The sequence below is a fragment of the Protomyctophum bolini genome (genome assembly GCF_963924005.1).
Source record: "Protomyctophum bolini genome assembly, chromosome: 18".
NCBI lineage: Eukaryota > Metazoa > Chordata > Actinopteri > Myctophiformes > Myctophidae > Protomyctophum > Protomyctophum bolini.
In genome coordinates, this window is record NC_137879.1 from 3416653 (window position 1) to 3437197 (window position 20545).

Below are 20545 nucleotides of genomic sequence, written 5' to 3' on the forward strand. Positions count from 1 at the left end.
AAAAAGAAGAATTCCATAAATTAGAAAACAAAATGTTTTAAGTAGTAGTGAAAGTATAGCCGCTTGTTAGATCTGCTATTTTCACTCGTTTGGGTCCCGGGGGGGGGGGGGGGGGGGAGGGAAACGTCTGATCTCATCTTTTTGGGTCTGGGGGGCTCGGTCACGCCATTGGTCTAGTCTGGGGCTAGGGCCACGCCATTGGTCTAGTCGGTGGCTAGGCCAAGCCCCCCCACCACACCGCCCAACCAACCTGCTTGGATTACAATGGCCCGCCTTCCACCCACACTGGCCCCTCCCCCTCCGTATTTAGCCCCTCCCCCTCATCGCGTTCCTCTTCGCTCGTCTTCTTGGGTAATGGTAGTGTTTTTTTTTTTAGCCGTTTGATTTTTTTGTTTTTGTTTTTATCAAGACTCTTATTACTTTTGCTGTAATTTATTTTTTTATTTTATTTTCTTATTGAGAACTTTCACGATTTCACTATAATTGCGGTTTCGCAATTAAACGACGGTGAGGATTTAAAATGAGACGTCAAAATCTTCTAATGTTCTATTTTTGATCCGTTTCCTTTTTGTTTCCTCTCCTTTTTAAAGATCATTCGTTTATTTTTTCTCTTTTTTTTTTTAATCTACTGCTATTACAACTTTGCCATATAAATGTAAGATTGAGTTTGTACAGATTTTATGGTGAATATATTTTTGTTTTCTTCGAAAAATGAGTTTGCAGTGAGCCATTTTGACACATAATTTAATTTACTGCTCCCCTCGTATGGATGTGTCCTCATGCCCGAGTGTGTCTCACACACCAGATGGATTTGTTTCGGTCCCAATCAAACAAATCCATTTGTTTTTGGGTTTTTTTAACTCAAGACGGTGTAGATTCATTTGTATAAAAAGGAAACTCTTTCTTCACGTCACTCACTACTACTATTACTACTACTACTACTACTTTCCTTGTAAAAAGTCATGATTAATGAAAGCTTTATAATTTGGTTGCTGGTCGGGAAGGAACCTCTTATCTCCACATTCTTATTTTTTTTCAAGGGATTGTGACATAAAAAATGTTTTTGTAATTTTTCTTATTTTATGTTTGGTTTTCTGAGCTCAATTGCCCGCAAAAAACCCTGAACTTTTATCATTCAGTAGATGTTCTGTGGTCTGATTTAAGAGCCAGCAAATCCCATAATATGACAAATGGGATTTGCCAGCAGATGTCACTGTTTTCACTGTTTGTCATTACAGCTCAAAAAGCTTCACAGACACAGAGAAAATCCCAGACCACAGAAGAGCCACTGAATGTTCAAAGTTGTCTGGGTGTAAATGAGGTCATAAAAACTAAAATAATAACGAAAAACAAATCAAAATTAATGTCATGAAACCTTTAAATGCCCTGCTTGATTTCAGCTATTTTTGAGTGGTGCAACCACTCCTGTAGACGGCTATGTGTGTGTGGCTGCGTCTGTCCCTGTGTCCCTGGCTGTGTCCGAGCACGAAAATAGCGTTATAGCGCTATTTTTGCACAGCCTAACACACAGACACACACAGGCCAGGGAGGAGGGCTTGTACAGTACAGTACAGTACAGTACAGTACAGTACAGTACAGTACAGTACAGTACAGCACCACTCACTTCAGACGTGTCTGATCTTTTAATTTGAACCCTGAAAAGAAGTACGTTTTGGACATATGAGGTTTCCGCCCCAACAGACGATAATATGCTATTTCTTTATTGTTTTCCTTTCCTGTTTAGTTTCTTAGTCTTTAAGATTATTGATCTGGAAATGCTGTTAGATTTTCGTTGCTCACTGCTTTTTTTCTCTCTCTATTCTGAGCTCTTTGCGTTTTGTTTTTCCCTCCTAGTGTAAGCTATATGTATGAAATATGGGGACATGAACACGACTTAACAACATGATGAGTTTGTTCATTTGACCTGAGATCAGATTCTAAAAATAGATTCAAGACTTTATTGCCATGTCAACAGAGTTGATTGGAATTTGTTTGTGGAAAATATCAGTCGTTCTTAGATTTTTCAAAAATAGCAGACCTACAAGCTATGAGCTTGTAGATCTGATATTTTTCAATTTCTAAAGCATAGCATAATGCTAACACCAAAAGGGGTTCCCGGTTAATTTGTTTTCTAAGTGCTTGGGGAACTGCGTCTGTCTGTGGTGTCGGTGCATTGATTACAGTCTGGAGACCGACTGTCGGGTGGAAATCTTGCATGTCCAAAAAGCGTACATTTTCGTGAAATGAGAAAGAAATAAACCAATCTAATACCTTTTCATTGGTTAACTATTGTGTATCCCGACGTCTCTATTTTGGGGCATGTCAAGCTTTTTTTATATATAATTGGCAAAAGATCTACAAAGCTCGCAGTGCATCGAAAGTGTAAGATAGGGGTTAAATGTTTGTAAAAACTCACAGAGCGACGTAATGTGTGACCAATAACATGAATCTATTGAACGACAATAACTATACTAAATATGGATATGCAACGTTTCCACGCGACAATTAGGATGTGCTTTCTTTGGGCCAGTCCTTTAAGGCTTGCTTTGACGGTTGAGGTGTCCTTTGACGGTGGATGACTGACTGGGGAATGTGTCGTTGTGCTTTGAGAGCTTTTTTTTAGGAGATTTGTGGAGTTGTGTTGAAGTTGGAAAAAGCCAAGTGGAGGTGAACAGTGTGTAGAACAGTGGTTCCCAAAGTGGGGTCCGGGGACCCCCAGGGGTCCTTGAGGGAGTTCCAGGGGGTCCTCAGATAAATGACAGTTTGGAACCAAATGGACACTCATGGGTCTGTAACTCTGAGAGTGTACAAATGGAACCTAAATGGACCCGGAATTAACATTGATTATATAATATAAATTGGCGGTCCCAGAGATAGAAATGCTATTAAACTGGGGGGTCCTTGAATTTAAAAACCTTCTCTTATGGGGGTCCCTGCATGGCATATCTTTTCAAAAGGGGGTCCGTGGGATAATTAGTGTCAATTTGGGGGTCCTTGATATGAAAAAGTTTGGGAACCACTGGAATAGAAGGTGTTTCAGTAAAGTAGGGAGTTGCGATATTGAGAATGCTCGAGAAAGTGTCTTAACGATGTTTCGGTTATTTTGTTCGGAGGGATGGAAATCGCGCCGCAGACGTGATCGGTGATGAAAATGCTGGAGATTTCTGTTTTGCTACCACGACGTCCTGCTATTAGTAACTCAAAACAGGTGTATTTTATGCCAGCTCTCTCTCAGAATGCCTACATTTATTCAAAACGTTTTAAGTATATCTGAGAAATGTGGCCAATTAAGCCCCGTCCTGCCTAAAAGCAGCTGGCCCTCATATCATACAGGTTGAGAGAACTGCAACAGAATTGGCGTCGGTTTGAATCCCAAATGTAATGAAAAGGGATCTTAAATAACGGTTGATTTCTACTGTATGCAATAATAATGGAGTCCTTCTGGATTGTTTTAGATGTTTTGCCTCTTAAGGAAAAGTGCCTGTTGTTGTTCGTCCATCATCCATTCCTGACTAGCAGAAAAAGAAGAGTATTCATTTTAGTTTTGAGGATTTTTAATAAGTCGATCTGGATGAAGTAATAAAAGGGAAAACCCTAAAACTAGCAACAGCAGTATTTCCACATCAAAGTCAATCACATAAAAGGCGGTTCAACTTCTCACAAATATATTATCTGTCTATTTTTCTACTGCGTTTGGTTTTGACCCCGACGTTGGAGGCGGTGGCGTTTTGCAGGGTACGGTGATGTCAAGGTGTGTCATTGGAGATAACGTCAGCGCGTGTTTTCCGAGTCCTTTAACCCATTCTGACCTGAGATCAGATTCATACGAGGTTTCCACTGGACACACACTGGTCTGATGAACCCATTCTGACCTGAGATCAGATTCTAGAAATGTCAGTCGTTCTTCGATTTTTTCAAAAATAGCAGACCTACAAGCTCGTAGCGCGCCACTCGGTGGCGCGCTACGAGCTTGTAGGTCTGCTATTTTTCAATAGCTAAAGCATAACATGATGCCAACACCAAAATGGGTGCCAGGTCAGAATGGGTTAAGCCGAATTGGACGAGATTCAGCAGGTTCTTCATCAAAGTGAAAACAGAAAAGTGTTCCTACATGTGCATCGACAGTAACTTGGTATATACACAGCTTTACTTTGCATATAATGTCGTCTAAATGCGATGATTGTAGAGGATCAGAATATTCCTCTTTGTTTTTATTTGATTCATACTTCAAACAAAATATTCTGTATCAAACCAAACTGCATCGAATGAGAACCCTTTAGGAAGAAAGGGAGGAGAGACAGAATGTATAATGAATGGCCAGTCAGTGTCAATGTCAGCATGCAGGGTAACCAGCACTGTGCTGTTTCAAAACATGTAGTCTTGTGTAGCCAGACATGACTATTCCACAATCTCCGAATGCTATATAGAGTCTGTACCTATATATGGCTGTAGTGGTTCATGCAAGTACAGTACATACAGTATAGGCTACAGTAAATGTAGTTTCCACCCCTGGTGGTGAAACATGTTGTTGCTAGGCAGGTTAAATAACAGGACTGACCGAGGCTAAGAGACGCTCCACTCATCACCGTCACTCGGAAACCTCGTGGGCCCCATTTTCCCCAGCCTTTAATTAATAATATTGATTATTGGGACGCAAGCTTTTCAAAATGTTTTGCTATGAGCTGGTACTGTAGACCTGCTACTTATTGCACAAAGAAGTATAAAATAGGGCATTCATTTATTTAATGAATTAAAACGAAAGACGATCAAATCAGGAGAGGTTTCCACACTTGGGGCAGATCAGCGCGGCCGTTTTCCGCTGTCTAATTTCCATCCACTAGTAGCTGTCTAAAAACCCGCAAGAGACGCCGGCAGGCAGCGGAAAACGGCCGCACCAGTTCTGCCCAGGTCTGGCAACAGCTTGTGACAGTTTAACTCCACCCAAACTACATTTCCCCAAATGAGGACATGTTTGTAGGCAGGGCCATAACCAACCATTCAACATGCTAATTGGCCTATAGTATAGAGAGTTGCTTACCTAAGATCCTGTCCCATGTTTGAGTGTTGATGTGTCTCATATAACTTGCTTAAATCAAAAATGGAAACTAATTAGACGTTGTTTTTTAAGTGCTCTTAATTTTCTTTTAGCCCAACAATCTAGACCATTGGAGTTAAAATACAGTTTAGCTTTTGTTGCTTCTTTTCCCCTCTCCTTTTCTGTATTATTACCGCATCTCTCTAAAAAGACCTTAATCATGATTTAAAGTAGGCTTTGATGAACTACCTCAGGCTAAATTTATACCGGTTCTTGGAACTACTTAGTTTGCTCCGCAGAATTAGCTATACTATGGAAGGACGTGTGTGAATAACGGATTCCATTATTTATTTATTTGAAAAAGTGTAACTATTGTTCAATTTTAGCAGAACTTCTAGTTTTGTACATTATGTAAAACTTCAACCTAGAAGTGGAAGATTTGTTCTATGTATATATTTTTTCCTTTTCATTTTTTTTCTCCTCTCTCCCTCTTTTTTTTTTCATTATTATATATTTTTTACAGTTATAATGTGCAATACCTTAATGGGCAAATCGTGCTAGTAGATAGTGATGGGCCTAGCCTTGTTAGAGAGCTGTTCCCCTGAAGGTAATGAAATGTTTGGTACTGTCTGTCAATCCATGCTTTTGTTTTTTCCCCTCCCACCTTTTTATGAGCAAGATCATTTTTTGTTTTTGTTTTTATTATCTTTATCCTGTGACTTGTTTATAGAGTCATAAATAATGATATGTATAAATCAGCCTTTTTCCTGCCAATCAAACCTGCAGCCCGAGGTGGATGTGGAGACCCTGGGGAGGTCTTTGTATCCCTTTGTGGTTTAAAAAAGGGTATTTTTATTTCATTTTTAACATCAATCAGGCGTTGTGTGTGTGTGCAGCCCAGACAGTTCATGGTGTGTGTTAGTGATCGAATATCAAAAATCTCCTTGTGCACATCGCACACGCACGTGATCTATTCTAAAGCATTGTTGTATAGGGCTCAGATTGAGATAAAGGACTATGTTTTAGAGTTTAATAATGTGTTTTTAAAGCCCATTTAACTTCAAACTCCAGTCTACTCCATGTTAAGGGTCTTTCTTTTTAAAACATTTTATCCCACGATTTTGTAACCCAGTTTTCTTTTCACCCAGTGCCAATTATCTAAGTAATCCTGGGCGCTACACTTCCTCTGCCAACCTGGGGGGGCAGCGGACTGACCTCATGCCTCCTTCTATGCATGAGGAGTCCAAGCTGCTTCTTTTCACCTGACAGAGGGGAATTTCCCCGGACGTAGCGCGTGGAAGGGACACGTTATTCCGACCAGTTCCTTTCCCCTCCATCAGGCGCCCGGCTGGCCGTTAAGGGTCTTTCAAACGGGATGCGATCATATAACGTGCCTATAGTTCATTTTCAATGAGACCTGCGTTTTTCTGCTCGGAGAAGAAAGTCGCAAGCGTTTTTACGTTGAGCGCGGCCCCCCGTGAATTTGTTGCGCACGTTGCTCGCTCCATCCATGCACACGCCCGCCCGCGACTCACCAGACCTGGATTATATTTTGCGCTTGCGTTGAATGTCGTGCCTCGTTGAGCGGACCTGTTGAGCGGACCTGGAGGAGACCTGTCGTTGATCCAGACCTGGAGGAGAGCTGTCGTTGGTCGTGTGAACGTGTTGAACGTGTGCGTTCCTCGCTTCCCATTTGAAAGGACCCTTTTAGGCTCATTGAAATCACACATCTTTGCTTCTAGTGACTGGCATTGATTCATTATGCCTTTGAGGGAGCTGTGATTTTTCAATTACTTTTTCCCCCCTCCCCATTCATTTTAGTTTTAATTTTATAATTAATTTATATACAAGGAAAGGAGGGGAACTGTTTCAGTTTGAAGTTCAATGGGGTTTATACAGTATATACTGTAAGAGTTTGATAAATGAATCTTTTAAATAGCGTATCATCAGGGCAACTAATTGGGCTGCACTGCACACAGAAGCACTAAAAATGACCCCAAAAGTGTTTTAAAAGTCAAATACCCCTTTTTAAGGTTTGATTGGCTGTCGTGGTTAAGGCCAAATAATGTTAATAAACAAACAAATGATGAAAAAAGAACAAAAAAAAAGTAATGTAAATGCCTAAAAAAAACAACAAACAAACTGGTTATATGTATGGTGCTGGTTTGAAATGTTTGCTAGTGAAATAAATCCAGCCATGCAAAGTAGTTTTAAGAATTCCCCCTGGCTCCTCCTCCGTGCCTCCACGCACAGAACCGCAGCCAATCCCCTGGCTCCGTGCCTCCACGCAGCCAACCAATGAGTGCACTAGTAGAATATACCTGCACTGGGATGGAATGATGCCCAACCCTCCCTGAATAAAAATTAAAAAAAACACACAAAAACATGTACTGCAAATAAAAAGAAATACAATTTGATTCTCGACTGTTTTGTCGTCTGTTTCCACACATACAGCTTTTGTTACACGCCTTGACTGCAAACAAGCTTTTATTCAATGCCGCTTAATAGGTTAAATTCCTGTATTGAACGGCCGTCTTTCAGGCTAGACTTTGACCTATGGTTAAAGTTACCTTTGAACAGCCACTGAGTTGGTTAAAGTTACCTTTGAACAGCCACTGCACCGACCGCTGAGTTGGTTAAAGTTACCTTTGAACAGCCACTGCACCGACCACTGAGTTGGTTAAAGTTACCTTTGAACAGCCTCTGCACCGAACGCTGAGTTGGTTAAAGTTACCTTTGAACAGCCACTGCACCGACCACTGAGTTGGTTAAAGTTACCTTTGAACAGCCACTGCACCGACCACTGAGTTGGTTAAAGTTACCTTTGAACAGCCACTGCACCGACCGCTGAGTTGGTTAAAGTTACCTTTGAACAGCCACTGCACCGACCACTGAGTTGGTTAAAGTTACCTTTGAACAGCCACTGCACCGACCACTGAGTTGGTTAAAGTTACCTTTGAACAGCCACTGCACCGACCGCTGAGTTGGTTAAAGTTACACCTTTGAACAGCCACTGCACCGACCGCTGAGTTGCTTTGTCATGAAAATCCACTTTAAAACGTTGTAATCGCTTGTCGTAGTGTTGGAAAAATATTCCAAAGTGCCGTCGCTAGGCAGGTTTCCCATTGCAAACAACGCGGACTCAATGACGTCATCAAAACGCGTCTCATATCCCGTTCTGTCCGGTGGATTGCCCGTATGACTATAGTTAAAACTGATTAAAACGTTGATTAAACAATGAAAACATAAACTCGGGCAACTCACGAATCGCAGGGAAAGTGTTCTACAATTAATTAACTCGAGCAACTCGTGAATAGAAGTCAAAGTGTTAATTTAACATCCTTCATCGACCATGTTGGCCTGTCGTGGACCTCTTTGCCACAGGCTAATATGGTATTCGCTTCGCGTTCGGGTTCTTGGAAACGCCCCCAGCCACTGCGTTAGTTTTACTGAGGTTAGGTTTAGGTATAGTTTTACTGAGGTTAAGGTTAGGTTTAGGTATAGTTTTACTGAGGTTAGGGTTAGGTTTAGGTATATAGTTTTACTGAGGTTAAGGTTAGGTTTAGGTGTACAGTAAGCTGTCAATCACAGCGACTGGCCAGTCACAGCGCACCCTCTACGTCACTCTGTATGTACCGAATGCGAGGCAGGAACCATATGAGCCTTTGCCACAGACATATAAAATGAGTGGACAATAATAATTAGCAGAAACACATGAATAGATGAGTGTCCACATGGAGGTTCTACTTGTACTGTACATGCTTATTTTCTTAATATTTTAAAGTTAAGTTTGAGAACTACTGCTACAACATTAACCCTGGTATCCCTAAACATTTCCAGACATTTTCGCTGTTTTGTTTAGTTTTCTGTGTCCAGGCCGGGAGGACGACTTCACTCGGTTTGTCATTTTCATGTTTGCTCATGGAAAAGGAAAATGGGACTCGGCAGTGTGTAATAAAATAGAAAATGGGACTCATTCAGGACCAGCAGTGTGTGATAAAAATATACTATCAACTAGAACAAGTGGTCCTGGGCTGAGGGCTCTCAGACACATAGTATTAGGGGCAGTGGTGGACGAACGGTTTGCGGAGCGGTCTTGATATCGGAAGGTCGCTATAGTTCGTATCCCCGGGCCGGCACGTTAAAATTACCACCGCTGAAGTGCCCTTTATGGACAAGGCATTGAACCCCTACCATGAAATGTTCTATGAGCAGGGCCTGGCTGTAAACAAGTTCTTGAGCTTAGTCCAGTTACCCTGTAGGGTAAACATAGTACCTTTCCTTTCCTTAATGTTGTTTTTCATGGTTTTAGACAACAAGGAATGGTGGAGAGAAGGAAGGAGAAAAAACAGAGGAGAGGCGGAAGGAGAGAAGGAAAGGGTGAAATGAGGGAATAAGGTGAGAAAAAGAAATATGCAATATTATATTTATGAAAGAAATCATATTAACTATTAATAATATTTTAGCATAAATATTGATGATATAGAAAACCGTTCCAGTACTGATGATGATCACATTAATTGTCAGCTTTTTATTTCCATACATATCCATTCATTACAATATTTGTAGAGCCATAATAAATAAGCATCATAGCAGAAGCAGAGCAAAATGAGCATCATTCAAACTGAAGTGGAAAATTAACCTTTTTAGTGCAACGGCAGTCATTGTTGGGCTCTGTCTGTCATTGACTCACTTAAACCCCAGCATCTGAATCCTGGATGAAAATAATTTAATCACACAAGATTCGCTGTATGGATTTGTAAAAATTAATAAATAACGGGTATAACTTTCTATGAAGCCCATGATGACTATATAATGCATTATTTATAAATTTAGCCTATACTTGGAATGTAATTGCTTTACTTGAAGCAGTTAATGACCACTTAGTGGTGACTTTTAATCACTGTAATGCATTATAAGCAGTGCTTATAATTCATTACATAACAGTGATAACACAGTGTGATACTCACGGCATAAACAACGCAATGTCCAGCAATTAAGTATAGTATTAGTCTTACACCAAGTTATGATTATTGTTCATAACACATTATGAATATTTATGAACGCTTATAATTATAACCATACTGTACAGTATTGCATGCACATTACAATGAAATGTAATTATGTTTATGAAGCATCTTAAATAAACATGGACTTCATCTAAAGTGGTACCAAAAAAAAGCATAAAACCAAAAGAAAATATTACAGTCACATAGTCTCTTGCTCAACCCCAACAACACAACATATACATTTAATTGTCTTTCTAACACAATACTGTTGGAGAAATTGAAATAGTTTGTGGACATTGTGTCGATTAGTAACAATTAATTAGCATTTCAACAAATTCGGTCACATGCAACCGCCACTCACGATACATACAGTAGTTTCCACTAAATGTCTTCATTCAGACTGTCGTAGTTTTGCACGACCCTTTTAGGCTAGCGAACGTGTGCTACGTTGTCTAGCACGACCAGTGATTGGCAAACGTTTAAATTTGAAGGACCCCCCCCATATTAACTCTGAGAGTGTAGCCTACTTACTGAAGGACCCCCCCATATTAACTCTGAGAGTGTAGCCTACAGTACTTACTGAAGGACCCCCCATATTAACTCTGAGAGTGTAGCCTACTTACTGAAGGACCCCCCATATTAACTCTGAGAGTATAGCCTACTTACGGGTCCATACAATAAAAGTTTAAAAGTAAAGTAGACTCAGTGGTGCTACAAAGATCAGTGGGACTGAAATACTAGAGAAAAGGCCACGATCTGAGCACTCAAAAATGGTTTAAAAATGAGGAGAGATAAAAAGGTAGGCTACTTTAAAATGTACTTTATTTAGACAAGTTAAAAACAGCCATCAGCAGGTACGGTATGACACACACCTGCCCTGATGAAGACTCCTCCTGTGAGTCAAAGAATGTTGGCTGTTTTTAACTTTTCTAAATAAAGTACCTTAGTATTTTTTATCCACCCTCTCCTCATTTTTCACTTTTTTTATCCCACGATTTTGTAACCCATTTTTCACCCCTGTGTCAATCATCTAATGTGATCCTGGGCTCTACACACCCTCCACCAACCTAGTCCCCATATATGGGGGACAAGGGGAGACCAACCTAGTCCCCATATATGGGGGACAAGGGGAGACCAACCTAGTCCCCATATATGGGGGACAAGGGGAGAGCAACGGACTTGAACTCATGCTTCCTTCATGCCTGAGTGTCCAAGTTGCTCCTTTACACCTGACAGGGGGGAGTTTCCCTGGTTGGACGTAGCGCGTGGAAGGAACACGTTATTCCAACCAGTTCCTTTCCCCTCCATCAGGCGCCCCGGCTGGACATTTTTCACCTTTTTGAGTGCTCGGATCACCACCTTTTCTTTCTACTTGGGTTCCATTTGTACCCTCTCAGAGTTACAGATCTGTAATTATGGTCCATTTGTACCCTCTCAGAGTTACAGATCTGTGATAATGGTCCATTTGGAGTCCCAACGGTCCCCCTTTGGGACCCCCACAGACGTAAAAACAGTAAACCATTCTAGGTGTTAATTAATTAGTTAGTTAATTAATTAGAAATTGGTATAGGGTAGTTTAATTGTATTCTTTTCTTCTTCTTCTTATTTTTTTGTTTAATCGACAATACGTTTATACATTCACCACCACAAGGATACATTCTTATTTCAAAAACATCCATTCAATTCAAATCACGATAATTTAAGTTTCCACAAAGTCGACAATAATTAATTAATTGGCACCTTCCCCCCCGGGATGTGGAGGGACGGATATCGGCAGTTTGTTGCAATATTAATATTAAGATAGAAGGAGAAAAAAAATACATTATAATTTGGCCACTGTGTGTATTCTGAGAAGGCCATGATACAGCGGTTCACAACCTTTTCTAGTGGTCAGATGGGTGGGCCACAAATGCCCCCTCATGGGGACCCCTGGTCACCCGGCAGGTTGGGAGTTCCCCATTGGGACCCCTGGTCTCCCGGCAGGTTGGGAGCACCCCGGGAGGCGGCCTTTTATCCGACAGCATTCTAGCCGACGGGGCAACGGTCCGATCCGCAGCGGGGGGACGTTCGCTGCGATGCGAAAAAGCGATGGTCCGACATGCGCTGCTCCCGTGCTTGCGGTTATAGGGTTAGGTTAGGATTGAGGTTTCGGATCAATATGCTGTCGGGAAAAAAGACCTGCACCCAGTACCCCATGGGGGCCCCCGGCCGGTCTCACAGGTTGGGAGTACCCCATGAGGGGCCCCCAGTCTCCCTGCAGGTTGGGAGCACGTCCCCATCGGGCCCCCCAGCAGTCTCCCGGCAGGTTGGGAGTCGTTGCGCTCTAGAGAGCAGATTATAAAGCGGGGCAACATTAAACAATGTTCCTGTCAGATATTATATTACAACACGTTTTCCCTGAAGGCACACTTAACTTAACAGCAGGAAGTTCCATTGTGTCTGTTTGACGGGGCAGTGGTTCAGCTTTGTGCGCCAAAACCAACATGGCTTCTTCCACTCCGGCCGTGTCGGTCGGGGCGTTGGAGTCACGACGGGACGCCCGCGACCTTCAGCTGTATTTATGTAGCGAATGAAACAGAGTCGGTCTCGGCTTTGGTATTTTAAAAACTGTCGTACTGTAAATGACCCGCAAGTACTGTACTTTATGAGCATGAGCTGTAAACCAGTAGGCAAGCAAAAAAATTCAGCAATTTTAGCCAATTCAAGATTTAAAAAAAAATGTTTTATGTTAAATAGCAAAATAGCAGATCTGCGAGTTCACAATGTGTTAAGTTTGTAATTCGGTTGTTTTCTGTATGATGATGAAGTACATAGTGTTTGCATTTGCGTCAAACATTATGCTGGCTGATTTCACTTTGACATTACAAAAAATGTAAAAAAAAAAAAAACATCTTAAAAAAAAAAGAAAAGGACAAATAGAGATCAGGTATTTATCTTACAATACAGTATGGGGCTTTAGTGGAGAAGCTTCCATTACAAGCACACAAAAAAATGTTAATGACGTTTATAAGACTCTTTAGTGTGTAATATGTGGCTTTAGATATGTTAGATTTTAGCAGTGAGCCCCATCTCTCTGATGTCACGGACACTGCTCAAATCTACAACATCTAAAACCACATATTTCACACACAGACCCCAGGAAAGTGTTCTAAAACATCAGTAACGTATATTTTATAATGTCCCGGTTAGGTTAGCGTTAGCGTTACATTAATGGCATAACGACGGCATCCCAGAGAGAGGTTCAGCGTAAACCTGAAGACTTTGAGGCTTTAGTTTAGTTTATACCAACGGATACGGAATAAATATCACGGAAACTTCCGGCGTCTAGGAGGCACACCACAGCAGGCCTGAGAGCAGAGAGTAACACTACTAGCTCCATAGAACTCAGAACTGGCTCGTCTTTTTTGACCCGTCGTCGTCACAGAACTCGTCTGCACGGGTTCTGTAAAACGCTTCAGGTTGTGGAGTCGAAAAGAGCCGTTCGTCTTCAACCACCGATCACTCCCCAAGTGTTGGCAGTGTCTCCGTCGTGAGGTCCATCGACCCCCTCTTGACTCCGTTAGTGGTTTGAAGGCGGCAGTGCTTTTGCAGAGAAGGTCGGAGGAGTCGAGACTTAATTTATCTTCTTGTGATTTCACACAGACAGACCACAGTGTGGTCCAAGCATGCGTTAAGCACGCGGACGGACCTTCAAGGAGTCTTTATAAATCAACCAAACGTCCAGATTGGCGTACTTCATTCTGACGTGTCCTGGCCCGGGGCCAGTCAGATCCCACCCGCCAAACACTTATGGGAGGAGATCTGCACGGCCGGACATTGAAATTGAAAACGTTATTAACAATCTGTAGAATAAGTACATAGGAAAGCACATTTCAAATGCAAAGGTCTGCCTACTGTAAGAGGATGAAAAGACCCCGAAATTGGGGGTCCTTATTGGGGTCCTCCAATAAGCACTATCCCCAATCCAACCCTTTGGGGTGCCGAGTGTCAAGCAGGGAGGAATTGAGCACCATGTTTATAGTCACTGGTGTGACCCGGACGGGGATTGAACCACCGACCTCCCGGCATCATTTTGGGGGCGGGACACACTATAACCACGAGGCCACTGAGGGCGAGTCACAACAGGCGCAGACTCTTAAAGAAACAGCGCGGTGCGCCTGTGGAGCGAGCCGTACGTCGTGTGAAACCGGGTGATCAAATAATGAATCACAGGACAGGGAGGGAAATAGAGTAATATAATAATATTAAACGTTCCTTTTCGTTTGCCACCGTCCCACACTTCCTTCCACTTCCGTCAGCATAAAAACGGGAAGGAGCAGCGCGACTTGAAAATGTGAGAGTGTTGACACTTTTATCCTAAAAAGCACTACAAAAACGAGGCACACCGTACCCAGAGTAATCTATAGTAAGAGAGTGGCGACACTATAGCGTTGACTCCCATTGTAACAATGGAATGCGGAAGTGCTCATTCTATCTCAATGGAATAGTTCCAGCCAATAGGAGCAATGTTTGGAACTATAGCGCACAGATCAAAGCGTGTCGCTACTCCACTCTGACCGTACCGTAGGAAAACATTTGCTTTCCACACATCTCCGCGTTGTGACCTTTAAAGTTTCACATTCACAGTTTTTAAGAAAAGAAGATCGGCTCTGGTCGGGTTTCAAGACGTGGACCTCCGCTGCCGCCACCCGGGCCTGGATCGGGGGAGACGGACCCAGTGGGTCGGTGGTCCAGACAGAGGTTCTATAGGTCACTAGTCCTGGCGCCCAGAGCCAGGTCTCCCAGCGTGGAGAAGAAGTCCTCCATCTCCTTCTCCAGACAGAGGTTCTATAGGTCACTAGTCCTCGCGCCCAGGGCCAGGTCTCCCAGCGTGGAGAAGAAGTCCTCCATCTCCTTCTCCAGACAGAGGTTCTATAGGTCACTAGTCCTGGCGCCCAGGGCCAGGTCTCCCAGCGTGGAGAAGAAGTCCTCCATCTCCTTCTCCAGACAGAGGTTCTATAGGTCACTAGTCCTGGCGCCCAGGGCCAGGTCTCCCAGCGTGGAGAAGAAGTCCTCCATCTCCTTCTCCAGACAGAGGTTCTATAGGTCACTAGTCCTCGCGCCCAGAGCCAGGTCTCCCAGCGTGGAGAAGAAGTCCTCCATCTCCTTCTCCAGACAGAGGTTCTATAGGTCACTAGTCCTGGCGCCCAGAGCCAGGTCTCCCAGCGTGGAGAAGAAGTCCTCCATCTCCTTCTCCAGCAGCCGGTTGCGGTTCTCGGCGTCCTCCCGCGCGCGCTCCGAGTTGCGCAGCTTGATCTCCAGCATGCGCTGCTTCTTCCTCTCCTGCTCCATTTCCTGCTCCAGGCGCTCCATCTGGGCACACAGCGCCGCGCTGGACTCCTCCAGCCTGCAGGGGGCGGCAGAGACAACGGGAAGAAGGAACCCATGAGCAATGTTCCACATTATAATAACTTGGTAGCAGTGTTGTTTTTTTGGCAGCATAATTCGATTTTAGTTTTTAGTCATAGTCTTTTGAATAGTTTTCATTAAGTCTTAGTGACGTTTTAGTCACCTGGAATGTTGTAGTGCTAGTGTAGTTTTAGTCGACTAAATATCATAACATTTTAGTCCACTAAATCTACAGTTGATTTAGTCGACTAAAATGTATTTTGGCGGGCCTTGATGCCGTCGTCATGCCTGATTTTACATGCCGAAAATAGCCGATCTACAAGTTTACAACGTGTCGCAGCGCAACGTTTTGAACTCAAATCTTTGCTTCTGGGGGGGGGGGTCCCTGGAACAACATGTTTTCAGATGGGGGTCGGCGGCCAAATACATATAATTCTGGGGCTCCTTGACATGAAACAGTTTGAGAAACCACTGATACAGAAACACAGGTTTTTCAGACATGTTGTTAGGATCTGGTCTCAGCAGGTCAAAAGACTCACTTTCTCATCCTGGCTTCGTAGACGCCCTTCTGGCTCCTCAGCTCGTCTCTCAGTCCGTCCACCGCCACAGACCCCCCCCCCTGCTCCCCCTCATCTCCGTCCTCTGACGTCACGATGGTGGGGACCCCCGGGGGGGCCACCGCGGCAGTGACTCCTCCCCCTCCCGCCACACTCCCGTTCTCACTGCCCAGCTCCATGGCCTCGCTGCAGTCCTCCTGATCCCCCGAAGACGACGCCATCCCCTCCCCCTTCTCTCCCCCTCCTCCTCCTCCTCCTCCCCCGCCCGGAGGCGGGGCACAGTTCTGGTTCCCCCCCGTGGGGGCAGGAGGAGGAGGATGAGGAGCGGTCTCGTCCGGAGCCCCCGAGACCTCGCCGGAGGAACCGGACCACAGTGTGCTGCTGGTACCGCCAACGCCAGCTATAGGGAAGCACCATAATGGACACAATGTTCATGCATGTTTATTTTTTGGATGCATGTAACGTATTTATACAAAATATTGATAGGCTATTGATAACGATATACCCATATCACATATAGCCACACATTCACAGTCATATGAGTACGGGTACAGTTTTACATAATAGGTAGTTAAACAACTAGTAAACTAGTGAAAATCACTAGAAGTGAACGCCCCCTCTTACCGCCGGCCACGCTGAGCACGCTGGAGGCGTTGGAGGAGGTGGTGACGTTGTCGTAGGTGGACAGCCTCTGAGACGACGAGGAGGCCGTGGAGTCGCCGCCGCGCCCCGTCGTAGACGACGACGAGGAGGACGAGGAAGAGCGCTCGCCCGAGGAGGTGCGGCGGTGTCCCCGCAGGGAGGACAGGCCGTTCATCAGCCAGTTACCGCCTCCTCCTCCTCCGAGGAGAAAAAACACAGACAGAACTAGAGTCACACTTTATATTATTGTCACATCACGGAATTACAGGCGTGACTGAGTGAGGAAGTGGGGTGAAAAAATAAGCATTGATAGTTTTTAAATTAAGCAATAAGCCACGAGAGGTCTCAGGTTACCGGGTATTGTACACTGGCTGGGGGCGTAGGCAGACCCGAGACGCAGCCGAGGGTCTTCTACCCCCCAGCTCGAGTGGCTTTTTTCTAAAACGGTTACAAACATATTAACAGCAATATTAACCTAGTAAAACGATTGAATTCACAAAAGTAGCTACGCTTTGCGCCACCAGAGCGAGCAGCCACATCACTTCCTTGTTTTGCTCGGGCAAGTAACAGCCCCAGTGATTGAAGGAGTGGGATATCGGTGGAATTTACACCGGTCACGTGACGGTAACCAGCCAATCAGAATCAAGTATTGGGACTACCCGTTTTAGAAGTGTATTTTCATGGCGAGCCACTCAGCGGTCGGTGCAGTGGCTGTTCAGAGGTAACTTTAACCAACTCAGCGGTCGGTGCAGTGGCTGTTCAAAGGTAACTTTAACCAACTCAGTGGTCGGTGCAGTGGCTGTTCAAAGGTATAACTTTAACCAACTCAGTGGTCGGTGCAGTGGCTGTTCAAAGGTATAACCTAGGCAGAAAGACGGCCGTATGTTGTTGGCATTCAGCCTGTTTTAAGGTTGCAGGTTAGAAAGCAGCATCGGATGCAGTAAATAGTTACCTCCTCCTCCACCTGATGACACGCTGGTGCTCTCCACCGTTGATCCACTGCTGCTACCTAGAGTAGTAGAGGTTGGAAAAACCAGGACACATTATGAGTTCATTGTCCTACAAGTAATTGCAATTAAACGTCTTAATTTTGACACAAAAATAAATTATGCTGTATTCACATAGGATCAGGCAGACGGCAGGCGCCAAAGCGTAAGTCCTTTTAGTTGACGGGAGTAGGACGGTAACGGTCCTACTGGCAGACGGCATCAATATTTTATCTTTTAACCGTTCCGTGCCGTCCAGCAGGTGGTGCTGTTTTGCCATCTATACCGCTTGCCTGATCCCATGTGAATGCAGCATTAGGCTTTCTAAACAGAGGTTGCACAGGTAGCATATTATGACAAATATACCGTTTAACATGAATATCTCTGCTAAAAAATGCATTTTGAAAGGAACTGGTTGGAATAACGTGTTCCTTCCACGCGCTACGTCCAACCAGGGAAACTCCCCCCTGTCAGGTGTAAAGGAGCAACTTGGACACTCAGGCATGAAGGAAGCATGAGTTCAAGTCCGTTGCTCTCCCCTTGTCCCCCATATATGGGGACTAGGTTGGTCTCCCCTTGTCCCCCATATATGGGGACTAGGTTGCTCTCCCCTTGTCCCCCATATATGGGGACTAGGTTGGTCTCCCCTTGTCCCCCATATATGGGGACTAGGTTGCTCTCCCCTTGTCCCCCATATATGGGGACTAGGTTGGTCTCCCCTTGTCCCCCATATATGGGGACTAGGTTGCTCTCCCCTTGTCCCCCATATATGGGGACTAGGTTGGTGGAGGGTGTGTAGAGCCCAGGATCACATTAGATGATTGACACAGGGGTGAAAAAAAAGGTTACAAAATCGTGGGATAAATCGTGTGCGAAAACGTCGTCTGCGTATAGCTACGTACCGCTGCCCTGCTGCTGCTTGCCCTGCGGCTGCAGGCGAGGCGCCGATGATGATGATGAGGAGGAGGAGGAAGAGGAGGAGCTTTTGAAGGAGTACTTCCAGGAGGGCGTGGCCTTGGGCTGCTTGCTGGGACTGAGGGCGGTGGTGTCGCCCCCCGGTGGCGGCTTGGCCCCCGCCGTCCCCGCCGCCGTGGCGGGAGAAGAGCCCAGCTTGGGCGTGACGGCCGCGCACAGCTTGGCGTCGAGGGAGGACGCACTGCTGTGCAGCTCTGGGTCTGGTAGAGGGTTATTAATATTATTAATTATTATTACAGTTCAGTGAATGAAATCAACTAAAACTAGATCTGAAAAAATAACTGAAAAAAGGTTTTCTTTTGTTTAATCTATAGAGCGGTGCCGTTGGAGCCTACTTGGAACGATGCAAGTTGTAAATCCATGCCCCACCCAGATGGTCTGTGTCCCTTTTATGCCCATTATATATCTATGCAGACGTCAGAATGATGTCAGAACAGGCCAACTCCATTATATATGGAGCCTGGGCAGGGGCCCCGTCCAGAGCCTGGGCAGGGGCCCCCCTTCCAGAGCCTGAGCAGGGGCCCGGGTCCAGAGCCTGGGCAGGGGCCCCTTCCAGAGTCTGGGCAGGGGCCCCGTCCAGAGCCTGGGCAGGGGCCCCGTCCAGAGCCTGGCCAGGGGCCCCCCGTCCAGAGCCTGGGCAGGGGCCCCGTCCAGAGCCTGGCCAGGGGCCCCCCTTCCAGAGCCTGGGCAGGGGCCCCGTCCAGAGCCCGGGCAGGGGCCTTTTGGGGGTGGTTTCTATGTGTTCCTGTGTGCCTGTGTAGCAGGTATATAAGATATACAAGTGGATGCATTCCACCAAAGATCCCTCACATGCCATATTATTTATTGACACTTTTATTTTGTAATGTTTTGTGCAATTTATCATTTTGGGAGATATGTAATGTTTTATTTTGAAGTCCTCACTCCTTCCTGCTGTGACGTCATTCACCTGCGTTTACTTCCTCCTCTCTCTCTTGCTAGAAGCCAGCTTGGAGTGAGGTGGGTTGGTTTTCTGCTCTTAGTAGATTTTTGCATTAAAGTTGTTTTAAGTACATTTAACCAGTGCAAACGGTAGAATTATGTTGTAATTCAGTTCTGTATGTTACTATATGTTTGTTCTGCAAAGGTTTAAGTGTTTTAATGTACTGTTTAGTGAAGTTCTGTTTAACAGCACTTGTGAGGACTCTGCACTCTTACACACACAGACACACACACACACACACACACACACACACACACACACACACACCAGTGACTGCAGCATGGCAGCTGATTGCCAATTTGTCAATTGTCCTTCATTACAGTTGGTGTTGCAGAGGTGTGCTGTGTTAATGCCTGCTGCATTCTGTGTCTTTCTGTTTCTGTGCAGGTATGTTTTTGTTGCTCCCAATATTTATTGTATGTTGTATATTAAGTGTGTTTTATTGTTTGATTTACTTTTATAGAAAATACTGTTTAGGGACTGATCGTTATTTATCCACCAGGGGGGGGTGGTGCAGATGTGATTTCATTTTTTTATTTTACCTCATCCCCCCCCCAGCCTCCAAATATTTTTTCGGGACCCCCCCTCAGGGACTGGAAGAATATATATGACCTCCCCCCCCCCCCCCCCCCCCCCCAACACCATAGACCATATTTATTTTATATTCACACCAACAGTATAGCAGCATAAAGTAAACGCTGATCGTTTATTAGGCGGCGGCCGTCTGGGGTTCATTTGGTTCCATATCCGTCATTACATTATGGTCAACACTCAACACTGATGATATGCCATTGCATTCTTCCAGCTAAAGATTTAAATATGAATCTGGCAGCTTCGAAAATAGCATACGCAGACCTACAAGCTCACAACAACACACTGATGACGCGACGCAAATGTATGAGCTTAGATTGGCTATTTTTAAGGTGAGCCTCGTGCGTAAAGTCATTCTAGCCAAGCTGCCAAGGCAGTGGGCACCCCTCGCCTCTGTGCCC

At 44.6% G+C, this 20545-nt stretch overlaps 1 protein-coding gene and 1 long non-coding RNA gene across 2 annotated transcripts in view; one reads left to right on the forward strand and one right to left on the reverse strand.

Moving 5' to 3' along the window:
* The first annotated feature begins 372 nt into the window (after nucleotides 1–372).
* On the forward strand, nucleotides 373–7452 carry LOC308332811. Its single transcript, XR_013965748.1, has 2 exons — nucleotides 373–3789; nucleotides 4041–7452. It is a non-coding gene; the product is annotated as an uncharacterized lncRNA (long non-coding RNA).
* A 7755-nt stretch (nucleotides 7453–15207) lies between these two features.
* Nucleotides 15208–20545, reverse strand: part of arhgap22b (Rho GTPase activating protein 22b) — a gene marked incomplete at both ends in the record, with an annotated part of 75944 nt that continues 70606 nt past the window's right edge. The window contains 5 exons of the mRNA XM_080789296.1: nucleotides 15208–15430; nucleotides 15972–16389; nucleotides 16614–16829; nucleotides 17584–17640; nucleotides 18520–18786. Of these exons, the coding sequence (XP_080645422.1) occupies nucleotides 15208–15430; nucleotides 15972–16389; nucleotides 16614–16829; nucleotides 17584–17640; nucleotides 18520–18786 (1181 nt within the window). The remainder of the gene's footprint in view (nucleotides 15431–15971; nucleotides 16390–16613; nucleotides 16830–17583; nucleotides 17641–18519; nucleotides 18787–20545) is intronic.